The sequence below is a fragment of the Xenopus tropicalis genome, chromosome 3 (genome assembly GCF_000004195.4).
Source record: "Xenopus tropicalis strain Nigerian chromosome 3, UCB_Xtro_10.0, whole genome shotgun sequence".
NCBI classification, from domain to species: Eukaryota; Metazoa; Chordata; class Amphibia; order Anura; family Pipidae; genus Xenopus; species Xenopus tropicalis.
The window spans coordinates 25562915-25581847 of record NC_030679.2 but is presented as its reverse complement, the minus strand read 5'-3'; the positions used below and the strand labels follow the sequence as shown (position 1 = coordinate 25581847).

General features: G+C 37.2%; 1 protein-coding gene across 2 annotated transcripts in view; it reads right to left on the bottom strand.

Annotated features, from left to right (window-relative positions):
• Positions 1–18012, bottom strand: part of macroh2a1 (macroH2A.1 histone) — a 36174-nt gene extending 18162 nt beyond the window's left edge. Inside the window, exons 1-6 of one of the 2 annotated variants that reach the window (XM_012958366.3) lie at positions 17849–18012; positions 13353–13555; positions 10272–10378; positions 9375–9572; positions 8372–8482; positions 4015–4114 (exon numbers count right to left, since the gene is read on the bottom strand). In XM_012958366.3, the coding sequence (XP_012813820.1) occupies positions 4015–4114; positions 8372–8482; positions 9375–9572; positions 10272–10378; positions 13353–13524 (688 nt within the window). In that variant the 5' untranslated portion in view covers positions 13525–13555; positions 17849–18012. 2 annotated transcript variants of the gene reach the window in all.
• Between the last annotated feature and the right edge of the window lie 921 nt (positions 18013–18933).

Sequence of the window (18933 nt, the reverse complement as noted above, 5' to 3'; positions counted from 1 at the left end):
GTTACAGGGGGCGGGGCTTAGGGAACTGTTCCAAACCATATTATTGCATAAATATCATGAAAAGTCTGCATATTTTTTAATTGATGTATATAGGTTGCTTGAAATTATGTCTATTTTTCAAAAAGCTAAAGTTGTGTTTGGGTGGAGTTCTTCTGGTGCGTTCATGTAAAAGTCGGTGGGAGTAGCAAACTTTAAGCTATTTTTTTAGAAAGTCAAGGTTTTAATACATAAGCTCCCATTTGAGATCTTTAAGTTTTTCAATTGGGTAAAAAAAGACAAGAAAATTAGAATTTTGATAAATCTGCCCATATGTTTTTTGATTGATTGGCGGCCTGAACTGTTTCTGTTTGCTGCATGATCACAGGAGGAGACACTTGATAACAAATAACTTTACCTTTTGTTCTTAAAAGGGGTTTTAATGCTTGGTTCTTTACTGTTACTATTCTGTTCATTTAGGTCTGGCCACACTAGATGCTTTATGTTTAAATCATTTTATACCCTCTACCCAAGATTTCTTTTGTGTTTAAACACTTATCAACTTTTATTTGATATCTAAAGCCTGCCCAATAACGTGACAGGTCCAACATTTCAAGTTACTTTTGCTGACAGCATGCTCCAATATAAATGTAACCATACTTTAACAAGGATATATAATAGGAAAGCTGCTCATATTTATTCTTATATACCTGTTTATATATGTGTTTTAATTGGTTATCATATCTAAGGGAGGTATTAGGATATATTATGGGTTTGTTATAATACATATTAAGGGGCAGATTTATTAAAGTGTGAAATTAATACTCATCACAGTATAATTCCTCCACTCTCTCAATTTTTCAGAGGCATATCAATGATAATCAATAAATAAATACGCTTCTAAAGAAAGATAAGTACACCTCGAACAATTCCATAGAAATGAATAGACAGTGGAGGAATTATACTGTGGTGAGCTCTAATTTTACACTCTTAAATCTGCCCCTAAAGGTGAGATGCAATGGAAAATAAGCGTTCTAACAATCAACCCCAATATCACCGAGACCCAAAGTGCAAACTAGTAGAAATCAAAATAGATTGTTAATAAAATGAATGGCTATATCACCATCTGCTTCCTCACTTTCTATTGTAAATCCACCTAAAATTGCAACTTAAATACCATGAAACAAACCCACTGTAAAAAAAACTGTTGGTATATCTCCCTCTCTCTCTTTATAGATATATATTGTGCTGTTTTACTAGTAGTTAGTAAACTTGATGCCTGTTTATTAGCTCCCCTAGTTTTCCTATTCTGATTGTTAGTAAATTATTAAGCAGACCACATGCATCAGCTAACAACTGTATAGCCTATTAATTCAATGTGTTAAATTTTAATGGAAAAAAATGACTGTGTATCTTCATTTGTCTCCCTTCTGAACAGCTTGGGAGAAAATACTCACCATCTCAAAAACGTAAAGTTCTACTTGAAATAGAATTGCTAGACTCTAGTTTCTCTGATAGAAAGCAATGCAATGCAGCTTAAGTGAGCAGGGGAATAAAGCAAGCCCTGGCTGCCAGTCAACCATGCACACACATGAAACTCTTCATGACGGTACTTTTCATTACCTACTTCACCACCGGTGTAGAGATCAGAGCTTGTCGGGTGAACGACAGCATCACTGTCAATGGTGGCAATGTCAGCCTTTACAACTTGCAACTATAAACAGGCAAACAAATGTATGTCAACCACGTGGGATATGTAATATATTCTCTAATGATGGTTTTTACCTCTTTCTGGGTTCTCATGTCTGGCAGGCTCAAAAAATAAACAGTTATTTGGCTCATGTTTGCAGCAGAGTGTTTAACTAGGCACCACATTTTCATAAAATTGGTCTATGTCATATTAGTACAAAAAGAGTAATGAATAGTAAATGTTGATACAAACAATGAATAATTAACCGAAAAGAAAGACAAGTTATTCATCAAAACATAAGGTACTTTCTCCAGTAGGTATAAAAATTGGTTGCACTACTAGTCTTATCCTTTACCATGAGATTATTCTATATGCTTAAAGGAACAGTAACAAAAAAATAAAATGTTTTTAAATTAATTAGCATATAATGTATTGCTGTCTTGAACTGGTAAAAGCTGTTTTTGCCCCAGAAAGACTACTATAGTTTAAAAAAATAAGCTGCTGTGTAGCCATGGGCGCAGTCAATTAAGCTGGAAAAAGGCACAGGTTAGCAGATAACACATGCTCTCTGTAGAGTGCAATGGTGTTTTACAGAGCTTATCTGTTATTGCTTTGTAACATGGGCCATTAGGCTGATGCCACACGTGGCGTTTTTACGCTGCGTTTTTTCTCAGCCTAAAAACACCGCACAAGCCACACAGCCCCTGACTATGGCGTTTTTCAGCCTAGTACTGGGGACGTAGCAAATCTGTGCAAATACTGGCGTATTTCAGCAAATGCTTGAAAAATCCATGGTAAGGCATTTTCTAGCGTATTTACGCATTGTGTGGTTTGCTTCGAGTCTTTTCAAGTTATTTCTATGGATGATGATATCATGCGTTTTTCAGCCGCCGAGAGAATTAGAAAATACGCAGTGTAAAAACGCCACGTGTGGCATCTGCCTTAAGCCCTAATTTAGCTTGAATAGCTAACCCCTGTGGCTACACCACAGCTTTCTTAATAGAAACTATAGTAGTGTTTCTGAGGAAAACACACAACTTTTACCAGTGTAGATTAATAGCACATTATATTCTAATTACTTTATATACATTTTCTTTTTCTGATGTTACTGTTACTTTTAAAAGCAGATCTGGCTCCCGAGAGTAAAATGCCAGGCCCAACTCACACATTAAGAATTTTGGTTAGCATTAAGCAAAGATTGTACAACTCATTAGCCATTTTCCAGTGGTTTCTTTATTATTTGGTCTAGCCCTGTCTGTTTTGCACTATTTCTAAAATAATATTTGAAAATGTAATTTAATTTTCATATGAGTATATTCTACTCTAAAGTACGTATAGATTGATTTACACAGTAGATTACTCCTACCATATTTAGCTCTGTAATAACGCTGTAATAACTACAGCTCAAAACTGTCTGAAAATGGGAAAGCAATATTTTTGTTGCTAAGTGAAAGTGTAATTATTGACCAATTGCAAAGTTGCTAGGAATAGGACATTCTATAATAGATTTGCCACCTACAGGAAATTGAACAAAGCAATGTTAAACCAGAGAAGATTGAATAAAATCAAACATTAATAAATAGGGCCATGTGATGCTATTTTATTAGTAATTTACTGTTTAACATTAAATGCAAAATAATCTTATGAACAATTCAGAAAAGATGGCTACAGAACAAGCTGTTATTTTAAGATAGAGAAAATACCTTATGTAGGTATTTAACAATGTAACAATTGAAATCATCAGTATAAATAGCTAACAGCGAGAGATAATTATAGAGCATGATCCGCCCTGGAGCAGTAACTTGTGGCAACCAATAAGATGTTTGCTTTTAAACAGGTGACCAGTTTATGCCTTCTGCTGATTGGTTGCTACTGGTTACTGCACCTGGGCAAACTTAGGGGCACATTAACTAAAACTCTAACATTTCTCATTTTTTTTATTTTTAAAACTTTGAATAAACACATTTGCACGAATGTCTGATATTTACTCAAAAGTCTAAACTGAAAAAGAGAAAAGTTACAAAACTCCAAATTTTTGGAATTGTTGCAAAAAAAAAGTCTCAAAAATCCGAAACTGTTTTGACATAAAGTAAATCACAAAACATTTGAGACTTTTTTTTATGTGCAACTTGCTAAAAAAAATCTGTTTATAAATGGCCCCCTTAGTGTCTTTTATTACATAACCCCATATATTTATCTGCTAAATGTGTTAAACTTAACACAATTTCACAACTGTATTTACCATTCTTGTATCCATGACTGTATTACCATGCATTTTTTTAATAAATGTACTGACAGCTATAATTATAACTCAGCCGTTAGCTATATCAAACACATGTCCTATTTACCTATATCATCTTTAAGGTCAATGTCAGCATTGGTAGGGTTGATAACAGCCTCCACCTCAAATCCGGCTAAATTACTGATTTCACTGTGAATAAGGTTCAGCTGAAAAGAAAAGCACCAGGTGGGGAGTAATAGCAAAGCAGGGAGAGATCAGAAATGGAGCAGTCGTCAGGAAGCGATAGAGGCAGAATAAGTGATTTTAGGCAGATATCATTTTGGTCCGGGTCACCATTAAATTATGAGCCATTTGGGGTATTTGTAACACCACCCACTTTGAGCTGCTAATGCTCTCAATACTATTACAGTTAAATGTACCATATAGTGCATAGTGTTGCTGCATGAATAGCCTCCATAATGGAATGGTGCACACTTCAAAATCTGTAATGTGACATGCCTGTCAGGTGCTGTGTCTGTACCCCTGCTTGTAGTGTCATAAAGAAGCCCTAAAGGGCACTTACACAATTGTAATAAGCAGTAGGTGCCTGCATGTGTCTCAAATACCAGCAGGGGGCGACAGCAATATCTGATAAAACAGGAGCAAAGGTAAGCTCATAAGGAGACATAAGGGTGACGTATAAAGGCATTCCTACAGCAACTTTATGCAGAATACACACAACATACTTTAGGCCTTTGTTATGTTTATGTTTAAAATTGCAAAGGCAGCACAATGTCAGGAGATATGTTGGGACCGAGAGGACTGAATTTTCTCACTGACCTGGAACCAAATGACCTTTCTGCTCATTCAAAAATGAAAATATAATTTAAAAGGAATTACATTGAATGTTAGGCTGATGTAGAAAGTAATGGCTTAAATTAAAGTGACATCTTAGCAAACAGAGTTGTGATTCATTTTTAGAAAAATACATTTTATTTAAATTATGCATATAAAGAAACTTTTTTTTTTTTTAAATATACATTTAAGATCTATAGTATTACATGGCCAGCAGGTTGGCAGTATTACTTTTGTACATGAGCCTAATCCCATCTATTTGCGCAGAACAAAAATTTAAGCAAGGCTATTTTATTGGTCCACTTAACAGCTCATCATCTTCTTCACAGCTCATCTTTGGGCATTAACACACTTTACAAAGGGTTTAACTTCATATATACAGTATATATATGATCAGTTTAATGTAAGTGTTTTTCTCAGTACCTTGTACTTGATCCAAACTAAGATATAATGAATCCTTATTAAACACTATCTTTTAGTATGGCAATCCAAATTACGTAAAGACCCCTTACCTGAAAGCTCCAGGTCCTGAGAATTCTGGATAACAGGTCCCATACCTGAACCTTTGGCCAGGCAGGATATAAGTGTAATATAATACAGCCAAATTAAGACTTCTGTCCATATCAGGTATTTGATAGGATTAACTAAAATTCAAGTACTGCAATATGGACACTGGTCCTATATTAACAAATAACCAGGTATGTACTGGTAAATGCTTAAAGGAATACTGTCATGGGAAAACATGTGTTTTTTTTCACAATCGGTTAATAGAGCTTCTCCAGCAGAATCCTGCATTGAAATCCATTTTTCAAAACCACAAACAGATTTTTTTTAATGTTTAATTTTGAAATTTCACATGGGGCTAGCCATATTATTCATTTCCCAGGGTGCCACGGCCTGTGCTCTGATAAACTTCAGTCACACTTTACTGCTGCGCTGTAAGTTGGAGTGATACCCCCCCTCCCAGCAGCCAATCAGCAGAACAATGGGAAGGGAGCAAGATAGCAGCTCCCAGTAGGTATCAGAGTAGCATCCAATAGTAAGAATAGCAAGACTTCTCCAGTTACATGGGAGTAGGAGAAACAATAGGTTACCTGAAAGCAGTTCTAATGTGTAGTGCTGGCTCCTTCTGAAAGCTCAGACTCAGGCACAATGCACTGAGATGGCGCCTACACACCAATATTACAACTAAAAAATACTTTTGTTGGTTCAAAAATACAACTTTAAATGATAGAGAGAATTACTTGCTATGTAAACAGTGTAATTTAGAAAGAAAAAATACACCTTAAAATCATGACAGTACCTGGGGGTTTCTGGATAAGGTATCATTCTGTAATTTGGATCCCCATACATTAAGGCTGCTAAAAAACATTTAAACATTATATAAACCCAATAGGATTGCTTTGCCACCAATAAGGATTCATTATATCTTAGATAGGATCAAGTGCAGGTACTGTTTTATTATTACAGAGAAAAAGGAAACCAAGGAAAAGAAAAGTGAAATATTTTTTTACAAAGGACTCTATAGGAGATGGCCTTCCTGTAATATAGAGCTTTCTAGATAATGGGTTTCCAGACAAGGTATCCTATACATGTACAGGTATGGGATCCATTATCCAGAATGCTCTGGACCTTGGGCTTTTTGTAAATTGAATCTCCATACTTTGTCTACTAAAAAAATAATTAAAACATTAATTAAACCCAACAGGATTGTTTTCCCTCCTGTAAAGGTTAATTGCATCCTATCTGGTTCAAGTACAAGGTACTGCTTTATTACTATAGAGAAAAAGTTAATCAGAATGGAGTCTATAACAAATGGCCTTCCCGTAACTTCTGGGTAATGAGTTTCCGGCTAATAAGTCCCGTACCTGTACTGTAATCTGATATATAATAAATCTTTATGTAATAATTTATATTTATATATTAAAGCTTCAGATGTGCAAACACAAATTTCATCACCATCATTTTTTAAGCCAGGATAATATATATTATTTGTTTACATTATTTGAAATTGTACAATATTGTGACCATACAGTAATAATTTAATACTGTTATTTGTTGCAAGAAAATGGAAACAAAAGTGAAACAAAAAAAAAAAAGCTATGACTTAAAAGTTGCATTTAAATGACAAGGAAAGGCTAAGTCACTTGGGGGTGCCAAAATGTTAGGCACCCCCAAGTGACTTAAATTGCTTACCTTTTACCCCGGGCTGGTGCCCCTGTTAGGAGAAAACAGCACCAGCCCGGGGTAGCTGTAGCGCAGCGCTTCCTCCTTCGCTTTTGGAAGGACTAAAGACAGGTGCATGAGCAGTAGAGTAGAAAGCCGACTTCTCTGTTAAAGTTCCACTATTCACTGTACTGCGCGTGCGCACGCGACAGAAGACGGAAGGAGGAAGCATTCGCTGCAGCTAGCCCGGGCTGGTGCTGTTCTCTCCTAACAGGGGCACCAGCCCGGGGTACAAGGTAAGCAATCTAAGTCACTTGGGGGTGCCTAACATTTTGGCACCACCAAGTGACTTTGCCTTTCCTTCTCCTTTAAGTTTTAAAGGGGCACATGCTGTATTATAAATACCAAGTAAACTGTAGTGGATAATAATTCTTTTACACAAGCAGGTTTTATGTTGTCTCATAGTTTCTGAGATACAGGTATGGGACCTATTTTCCAGAATGCTTGGGACCTGGGGTTTTCCCGGATAAGGGATCTTTCCATAATTTGGATCTGCACCCCTTAAATCTACTAAAAATCGTTTAAATATTAAATAAACCCAATAGGAATCTTTTGACTCCAATAAGGATTAATTACATCTTAGAATCAAGTGCAAGGTACTGTTTTATTATTAGAGGGAAAAAAAATCTTTTTCAAAAATTAGAATTATTTGCTTATAATGGAGTCTATGGGAGATTGCTTTTCTGTAATTCTGAACTTTGTGGATAACTTCTGGATAATGGATCCCATAACCATACAGCTGATTTATGCATGTGCTTTGTCAACCTAAATTTTCTCTTCTACAAATAACACAACCATGCTTGTCAGTAATGCATTGCTGAAATCTTAGACTCATAAAGCATAAATATTTTGGTTGCAGCTGAAAAAAAATGTTAGGTTGAACTCACAAAGAAACCATTAGACAGTATAAACTAAACTAAAAGACAAAGATTAATAAACACAATTTGTAGAAAACATTTTGAAACAGTTGACTTTTATAAAAAAAAAAAAAAGGGGGTGATTTATCAACATTCGAATTTGAATTTTTTTCGCTTTGCGCTACAAAACCTCGAATTTGAATTAAGGATCAAAAACTCAAATGTCTGTTATTTATTAAGTGTGAAAAACCCGAAAACTTAAATTTGAAACTTTGCTATCTAAAAGCTTGCAAGTTTATATAGAAGTCAATGGGAGTTACCCTAGGCAAAGTCAAGCCATATTTTCAGTTCGAGATTTTCACATTTTTGGAGTTGTTTTTGGGTTTGTAAACTCACAAATTCACAAATTCGAAAATTGATAAATGAGCCCATAAGTGCTGGAAATGTATGTGCACAGCACTAAATAGTGATTGTTTAACCTTTATTCTACAAACTGTACCTAGTCATTTCCTGTCAGATAAGGGAAGCTGATAATATAAAACATACCTTCTGTCCGAGGAAAAGACTTTTGGTGGAAAGAACAGTGAATCCATCAGAAGGTGTGCCATCTGTTGTGCTATCTGCACTTGCTGATTTGCTGACGTCTCCCTGTTTTTTCTAAACACAAAGACACCAAGTTTATCACATCTAAATAGGAAATGTATTATCAAGTGCTGTAGCTGCCCATAGATGGTGATTCTAAACTGGGATCAGAACTAAATATTAGCTTGCTGTTATAATTCAATCTCAGTCAGTGCAACCCACAATAGCTTATCCCTTGGTTCAGTTAAAATAGGCTCATACAATAATATATTATTGTCCATCCCTTAAGGGCTCTGGCACATGGGGAGATTAGTCGCCCGCGACAAATCTCCCTTGTCACGGGCGACTAATCTCCCCGAACTACCATTCCGACCGGCGAAAATGTAAGTCGCTGGTGGGATGGCACACGCTGCGCAGGTGATTTCAGAAAATCGCCGAAGTTGCCTCGTGAGGCATTATCGGCGATTTGCCGAAATCGCCTGCACAGAGTGTGCCATCCCACCGGCAAATTACATTTTCGCCGGTGGGATGGCAATCCGGGGAGATTAGTCGCACGTGAACAGGGAGATTTGTCGCGGGCGACTAATCTCCCAGTGTGCCAGAGCCCTAAGGGTGAAGACACACAGAGCTACTTAGTAGCAGCTACTTGTCACGGCTACTAAACAACAGAAAATACCCTGCCATAGACAATACTAAGAATTGCCTCTGCTAAAACACATGTAAAGACAGTTAGCAGTAAATGATTAGCATTGTTTATTTAGGTAGCAGTGACAAGTAGCTGCTAATAGCAGCTCTGTGTGTCTTCACCCTTACTTAGGTCATTTGATTTCAAAAGTTAATTATCAGCTATTTTGTTCTCAATCATTTCCTCATTATGCAGTGTCTTTTTAGTCTGCATAATTGTTTTCATCTTACATGTTTTGACATATTACCTGCATCCTCCCTCCTGCCCACATATTTGATATACCTTAGATTTTCTAACTCCTTTCTTGGCTCCAGGTTTCTTTGCCAATGTCTTTTTAGGTGATGTTGTCTTTGACTTTTTAGCTGGTGGTGGAGTAATGATGGCTTCCAGCTTTCCTTTGGATCCACGTTTCTTTGCCAGGAGTTCTGGATGAATATTAGGTAAAACACCACCACTTGCTATTGTGACCCCTTTCAATAGCTAAAATGATATTGTAATGAAGAATTCAAGAGAGTTAAAGGGGTTGTTTACCTATGTACAACATTCACAAATCTAACAGTTCACATTAATAGATCTTTGCCATATAGATAGTTAACAAAAAATGTGCAGCTAAAGAGCTATTCACCCCATAATCATCCCTCTGCTGATCCTTTACTTCTGAACAGACCCTGGCCTGGGGGTGGGAGTTGTTGGGGTCAGAGTTAAGGCCGGATGCTTTTATACAGGTCATGGAACTCCAAACTGACTTCTAATATCCTCATATTTTAACAGAGGATACATTATTTATTATAAAACCCAATTTTTAGTAAGTAATTATAAGAAATTACATCACTATGCACCAATTAATGTAATTTCTGTTATGACGTGACTCACTGAAACTTTACTCTTTACATGCTTTTCCTGGATATCTGCAAGGGTGGCTTACATAAAGTCTGCTTGGATATTTATTCAGTTTGGTCTACATGAATAGTTCATATGCACTGATTTGACAAATTAGCCCAAGAAATGATTGGTTAAATCCCTACTAAAAATAACAAGACATTTCCAGACTAAGCCATGACTGTATACATATGAATAAGGCTGCCAGTTGGCCATGTTTTTGCTGATCAAATCTGGTACAATAATACAAACTGGCACATATCCAGCTTTAGAAATTCTAATTAGCAACATTCTATGTACCTGATTTAATTCTTCATCATTCGCTACTGCAAGAAGTATATGTCGTGGTGTTACTCGACTCTTTTTGTTGTCTCTCGCTGCATTTCCAGCCAATTCCAAAATTTCCGCTGACAGAAGCAAAAAACTAAATTAAACAAAATTTTTTAGCTTGGGACTTATTATTCAATTTGGAGAGGTGTTTTTTTACAATTATCTGGGTTTTTTTTCTTTTTGTGAATTGTGAAAAATTACAAACCTCGCCACCTAAAACTTGTAGAGATGCAGGATTTAGAAATCGGGGGACAAAAATGTAATTGACATAAAAAACGGAAAGGAAAAAACTCGCCACCATGTATAACAAGGAAGGTGAAACACACACAGGCAGTTAATGGAAGGAAAAGTAACGGAACAGTGTGCTTTGGACCAACAAGCTGTAATAGCAGGCAAGTCTGAAATTGCTCTTAGACTATCTTTGCCTGCTGGATGGGACGGTCATCTGTGTGGCTTGCACAGTGTCAAAGTGAGAGCAAACACTGTGGTTATGTATGGTGCTGGTTGAGGATATGGAACAGAATGCAGAACTCTGTTTGTGGCCGTAGTAGATGAAGGAATTGCATCCTTTGTTTAAAGGAGTTGTTCAATTGGTTTTAATTTGTTATAGTTTTTGAATTATTTACCTTGCTCTTCTGACTCTGTCCAGCTTTCAAATGGGGGTTATTGACCCTGGCAGTCATAAATCTATTGCTCTATGAGGCTACAATTTTATTGTTATTGTGACTTTTTAATGACTTCTTTATATTCAGGCCTCTACTATTTAAATTCTAGCTTCTCATTCAAATCATTCCATAGGTAAAACCCTAGCAACCAGGGTTGCCATTGACTTCTACATGATCTCGACAGGTTTCAGATGGCATATTTTTTCTTTCTAATTTATGGCCGTTTTGCTTTGGTGCCATAAACCCAAACCAAAAAAAATTACACATTAGTAAATGTCCCCCTTAATGTGTGCATCAGTTTTTATGTTATATAACTTATCTGGTTTGCCTTATACCCAAGAGAGTGAATGGCATCCACTATCCTGATGGTACAGACCTATAGGGCAGATTGAAACATTATATCCTGAGTTGTTGTACAGTGAAATGCACAAAATTCACTGCACAAAACTACATGTACAAACACCTGTGTGTATTGCTATACGTGGTTACTAACTGTAAAAACAATGACCCTGTGCTAAAACAAGTGTTCTACAATATCTATTTTGGTTAATATAGAAAATACCTCTCTAAACAATTAAAGGGGTTGTTCATCTTTGAATTAACTTTTAGTTTGGTGTAGAGAGTTATATTGAAACAATTTGCAATTGGTCTTCATTTTTTTTATTATTTGTGGATTTTTTAATTGTTTCAGTTAGTTTCAGCAGCCCTCCAGTTTGACATTTCGACAGCTATCTGGTTGCTACGGTTCAAATTATCTTGGCGACTAGGGAGTGGTTTAAATGAGAGGTTGGAATATGAATAGGAGAGAAATATAAATAATAAAAAGTAACAATAACAATACAATTGTATTGTTATTGTTACTTTCTATTGCTTATATTTCTATTCAGCAGTAGATTTTGGCTGATGGGGTCAGTTACCCACATTTGAAAGTTGGAAAGAGTCAGAAGAAGAAGGCAAATAATGAAAAAAAAAAACTATAACAAATAAACAAAATGATGAAGACCAATTGAAAAGTTACTTAGAATTAGCCATTTAACATACTAAATGTTAACTTAAAGGCAAACAACCCCTTTAAGTATTTGTTTTTCCACATAACAAGAGTATATGTTTTAACCCACTAGGTGGGATTAAAGGGATTGTAGAATCTACACCCAGAAGTAAAAAAAAAAAAGAACCAGATAAATATTTCAGCAAATCATGTCACTTCTTAAGGTAAAGCACAAGTATGTGAATAGTACTACAAAGATAGCCCGTGTTAAATCATAAACCATAGTGCCATATATCCTGTAATAAAGATCTGCCTGCACTGTACCTTGGCCTCTTGAGTTTAGTAGAGAACCACGCTTTGCACCTGACTTATTTATCTTCCTGTGTAAGAGCTAAAAACATTATAATCTGCTGATTTTTTTCTATATGCCAATATATATACACAACCAATTTACATCCATGTTTCTGTAGCCTATTACATCCTAATTATTTAATGTACCTGTACAGATATTTTTTTATAGTTTCAAATGGTGTTTTATCTAGGTGTATTTACCGATATATATATGATCAAAACATTAGAGATAATTTAGTGCAAGAGCATTAAAGGGGTTGTTCACCCTTAAGTTAACTTTTCGTATGTTATAGAATTGCCTATTCTAAGCAACTTTTCAATTGGTCTTCAATATTCATTTCTTATAGTTTTTTTATGTATTTGCCCTTTTCTTCTAACTCTTTGCAGCTTTCAAATTGGGGTCACTGACCCCAGCAGCCAAAAAACTATTGCTCTGTGAGGCTACAGTTTAATTGTTAGTGTTACTTTTTATAACTATTTGTATATTCAAGCCCTCTCCTTCATTTACCGCCCTACCGTCCTCTCATATTCATTTGCCATCCTCTCATTTAAACTGCTACCTGGTTGCTAAGGTATTTTGGACCCTAGCAACCCGATAGCTGCTGAAACTCCAAACTGCAAAGTTGCTAAACAAAACGTAAAATAACTAAAAAAACTACTAAGTAATAAGAAATGAAGACCAAGTCCAAATTCATGCAAAAGCTCCCCGCTGTTGCTCCCTAGATGGGAGGGGGAATGTCTAAGTGCCTTCCCTGCATGAACCTCATGAATAAAATGCTGCCAAATGCAGACAGTGCTGTATTCATGCAGTGAATGCAGATCTCTGTCCCCAGAAAAAGCATACGGACCTGCAGCAATTCTGTTATCTGCAGGGCAGGATGCAAAGTGCAAAAAACATGACAGATTGTGCTCATTATTTGTATTTTGCACCCTGTAGTACATGAGCCCCCACTATGTGAATAATAATGTATTTACTCTTTTGGTAAATATTTTCTGCTAATTTCATAGCTTGTCAGAAAGTATGCAGTTTGTACTAACAGTGCTTACCAGTTAGATATTCCAGTACAGCTGCCATATATACTGGTGCACCAACTCCAATTCTGTATTTTGGGTGCCCTTTCTTTATGTAACGCAGCATTCTCCCAACTGGAAATATAACCCCGGCCTTTGCAGACCGCGTGGTCTTTGTTGTCTTCTTTTTACCCCCTCTACTTGACATCTTGATTAAGTGTAATCAGAAGCTGGAATTTCTAAGAAAAAAAAAGATATACTTTTTTAAATAAGAATAATACAGGAACCATAACACATTAAGTTGATACTCTTAAAATATACAGCTTCAAAAAATAATATATACTGTAGTAGTTTCTTAAAGTGAGGCATATTCTGAATTCTGCCATTATCAGGGTGGTATCGCTCAGTAACATGCATTAGCTTTCTCCATCTGTTAATCCTTTTCCCCATTGTATTTAAGCAACTAATAGGACATTTTGACACCAGGATTTTGGCGGTCCAACTGGCCTGAGAGTAAGAAAGCTTAGCAGAGGCAGAATATTCAGTGTTAATTTAGTTTCTTAAGGTTGCTATACACAGGCCAATAAAAGCTGCTAACTCCATCCCTCCACACTAGTAGTAGGCAGCTTATTGGCCCGTGTATGTGGCACACCGAGTCCAGATATCAATTGGGCAGGTTTAAAAATCCTGTTAGGACGATGGCTGCATCGGCATATTGATGTGGTCCTAGTCTGATAGGCCTCTCTAGGCCCGGTGAATGATCCAATCATGAGGCTAAGGGCCAATGATCGAATCAATCTACAGTAATTTGACCGTGTGTCCGGTGGCCAAATCAGGCCCAGATCCATTTGTTAGTTATGGTTTAGCAGTATATTCCTGTTTAAACATACTGTCACCCATTTATCTCAGCATGAATTAATATCTAACTGCAACACACACTTTTATAACTTCATTTTTAACTTAGTTATTTACTTTTGCTTTATATTATTACATGTCTACCATATATAATACCTACAAACCAGGCTTTCCTGAGCTATTAAATATAATGCCTCCTGTATGTGGGAGATGTTTTAGATTTTATATTCCTACATATTCCATGACAGAGAGAAACATTTTTCAACTAATGCTCAATTTGGCCATAATATAAGGTTGATAAATCACAGAGATGAAAAGCATTGGACAGGTATGGAACCCATTATCCATCTGGATCTCAATACCAAAAAATTAAATCAACCCAATAAGAGTGTTCTGCATCCAATAAGGATTAATTATATCTTAGCTGGAATCAAGCACAAGGTATAATTTTATTATTACAGAGAAAAAAGAAATCATTTTTAAAAATTAGAATTATTTGCTTTTAATAGAGTCTATGGGAGATGGCATTCCCATGATTCTGAACTTCCTGGATAACAGGTTTTCCGGATAATGGATCTCATTCCCGTACTATATAAGTAACAAGGATCCAGCAACCCCTTTATCGAACAATTATATATAAAAAAAAATAGTTTAAACATAATGAGACTTAATATTCCTTCCCATTAATGCAAGTGCTACAGACCAAAGGGGCACATACTGTAGATCAAACACGTGCACATTGAGGCCCTTGTCGATCTCAAGCTTGCATTTTTGAAAGACAAACAAGCTAGGGAGAGTTCCAGTTGACAGCCATCTGCCAATTATTCTTGCACTTATTCTTTAACTTTGCTGCTCCACCTAGGTCTGGAACTTTTTTCTTGGCAATGCTGGACAGTGATGTCATGGTGCAGGGCGGATGATGTCAGAAGATGGGATGATGATACATAGGGGTAATAATGTCAGTGAATGGGACAATGGCTTGGAACGTGGGGATCGGCGATTGTCTTATTTGTATGATGGCAGTCTGCATTTGTTTACCTAAAAATGCTGTGTTTAAATGCAGTCTGTATTAAGATTTTTTTTTAGATGCCTTCCCTTATTAAAGCTCCTCCTAGTGTTTAATTGCAGAAATATATATTTGCCTGTTTGTTCAATGGTAAAATGGTTAAATGCCTTCCTAGCTAGTGAACAGTAGCTGGTCGATGCTTCAGCCATTTATTCCCTTTACAAATGTACAAATGCTGCTATTAGCATTTGCTTACTTCTTTTAAGCTTTACAGTTCCAAGAATGAGAAAATATTCAGCTTGGTGACATATTTTCCACAGCTATTTATGTATCACTAGAATGAACAGAATTAGAGGAAACTAAACAGCATGCCATAAAGGGATATCAGTAAAGTGCCCTGCCAGTGTATGCCAATGTTCTTACTTGTTCTACCCTCCCTGTTATTTATTCATCACTTTCTGCTTTCTTTCTGATGCTTTACATCAGTCATCAGCAATTACTGCTGCTGAACTATGGCTTTTACCATTTTACAACAGCCGGATAAATGAGAAACATTTACAGAGAGCTACAGACTGCATCTTTACTCAGTAAGCTATCCAAATTTTATTTTCCAGCGTGCATGTATTTCAGGCTAGGAACAACAGCGAAGGAATCATCTAGTAGGAATTATTCTTTTTCGAAACAAGCAGGTGCATAATCTACTTAGGAATTTTCTACCTTAGAACTTTGGCAGGTTTACCAATTTTTTACATTGTCTCCCTTTAATGTACAGGTATGGGATCCCTTATCTGGAAACTTATGATAAGTATGGGATCCGTTATCCGGAAACCCGTTATCCAAAAAGTTCCAAATTACAGAATGGCGTCTCCCATAAAATCCATTACAAGCAAAAAAATTATTTTTCTCTGTAATAATAAAACAGTACCTTGTACTCAATCCCAACTAAGATATAATTTAATCTTTATTGGGGGCAGAACAGTTCTATTGGGTTTATTTAATATCTAAATGATTTTTTAGCAGATTTAAGGTATGGAGATCCAAATTACAATATTACTCTAGGAAGTGTAATATTGTGATTTGTGCATTGCTCAGCCACCTGACTCTTTTACTAGGACATTGCTAAATAAATATGTAGACTTTCTCATCAAAGGAAACAAAATAAATCTGAAATTTCTATACCTCCCCACTTGACACTCCTTACACCTTTACCGTCAACTGACACAACCAACCTCTTTCCAAACCCTTCAGAAACAGGTTTATTGAAAATAAATTAGAATTCAGGCTACAACTAATAAAGTATGATGTCAATTTCTGCTCAGGTGGGAGATGAGGCGAGGATATTGTTCGTCTCATCGATCAGCGCGGATGGAAAATCAGGTGCCTTTGATGGCGCCAGAGCACCGGCAAATGTTTAGACTGGAGGCACATGGGGAGACTATTGCTGATGGATACAGGGGAGATTTGTCACCCACTGTAATCCAAATTTAACCGCGGGCGACACAGGGATCTCCCCATGTGCCCCAGCCTTAGGGCTGAATCATCAGATAGGGGTAGAATACTTTTGTTTCTACCTGCATATCTGATGATTCAGCTCCGAACGTTAGTGGAGGGTACGAATGATCTTTCTAATCGTAATTGTAACGTGTATGGCCACCATAACAACGTGTTGTACATTAAAAAAATGGCACAGAACAAAAAAATTATCAGGGGTGTATCAATGTAAGCTGGTGTTTAGTTTAACAGACCTGAATAATATCATATGTTATGCATACATTCCAGAAATTCTTTTCAGTGATTGACTGAAAAGAAAAATGTCAATAACGCCAACTTTAATATTTTAGAAACCTGCTAATTTAGTTCCACGCTACCCAACATACATACTCATTAGGTGCCCAGACTCCTGCGTTAATAACAGGTTTACAAACAGCATCTCGGGAATAAAAAAGGGAGGGGCTCAAGCTCAAAGCCCACTCCTTAAATACCTGTTGCTAAGTAACAGCTGCACACATTTCCTTTGCTAAGGAAACCGATCACCTGTCCCTTTAACTGAGTATTGCTCATATGGAAATAAACTCCTGTACAATTTATCAGCAAATTAAGACCATGATGCCCGATACACTCCTTGCACCTGTGCCTCCAACTCACAGCTATTAAATGATATCCGCACAATCATTCCTGTTAAGGTGACCCGACCACTTGCAAATTCAGGGACACGTCTAATAAATCCATGGTCCAGGGCAGCGTTTGTTGTATTTAAATTAAACTGCAAACAGTTTAGATGTCTCCCTGAATTTTCAAGTGATCTGGTCACCCTACACCCCACTAATGACATTGTACAGGTATGAAGGAGCCAATGCCAATCAGTACAATGCTACAGCACAACTTGCCATGGTAGCAGATTTAATGCATCTATAAGATTATATATTGTTATTAACATAACAAAACTGTCACATTCGTGCACAGGGTAAAATGCAACATTGCTGAATCAACTCAACCTGAACATTGCTGGGCAGGCAATCCTACAGTATGGGTACTCTTTCTAAAGCCTACTGCCAGAAATAAGATGATATGCTGTATAACATGACCCTATTACATCTGAATAGCCTAGGCTTCAATCCCATGAAGGTCAGTTGTATATTAGAGAGAAGAAACATGCATGTCAATTACTTACAATGCAGTTCCCAGCAATATGTCTACTGTCCCCTATACACCAGCTCGCTATGAACTGGAAAGACTAGTCTGTGTCTGTAACATCCCACAATGCACTGCGGGGGGAAGCGTCATATCCCATCTCTTACTGTAAGCTTGGGCTGTCAGCTGAGAGAGCAATAGAAAGGTTTCTCTGCGAAGCTGCAGCAGTAATTTCCTAACTCCCTTGCTGGGGAAGTAAAGTACATGCTTATTGGTCCTGACATAATTCTCCTTACTGGCATAAAAAAACGCGCGATTCTATTGGGCAGAAATATTTCCCCTTCCTTGTTTATCGTGAGCCTGTGGCAGCAGCTTGTAGCCTGGAGTGTTTACTGTACAGACTGAAGCACCCATAGAGCAGAAATAGCGTTGCCATAGCGAAAAGAACACTCAGTGCTTAAACAATCAGCAAAACTTATATCAATCCCTACCCCCACTAACATAACTGCAGTTTTAACCACTTCATTACCTGCACTTCAGGGCTGTAGCGTGTTTGTGTTAGTAATAATGTGCTAATAGAAAAAGAGAACAAATAAAAACAAACACAAAAAAAAACCTACATTTGTATAGAAATTGGCAGAAAACAGGTTGGGAACTATTGTCATCTGTTTACATTTAATCAAAAAGAAGATCCCCAATGGCCAAAGTAATTGGAACACAGCCCCCAGATTAAAGAGCAAGTCGAACAATTTACATTGGGATGCATTTGGTAGACTATTGTCATCTGGCCAGCATTTTTCTGGCCTGGTCGCTGAAACTAATACACAATGCCAATTAGGGTTGCCGCCTAGGTTGGATTGGGTGGTGAAGGGTCCACTGGGGCTCCCATCCCAGGGGCCCTGCAGGTGCCCCCACCTGCCGCGTCCCCTAGCGCTCCCCCTGCAGGGGCCCCCCACCCAACGTCCTCCCCCGAGTGCATAAATTTAACACGTCGGGAGGAGCGGTCGGGCAGGGGGAGTACCGACAAGGGTCAGGTTTGGGATTTTTCCCGGTGTCCTGGCGGCCCAGTCCGACCCTGGTTGCCGCTGGTTAGGTTTTGACCTAAATAGTTTAGTTTTTGTAAGG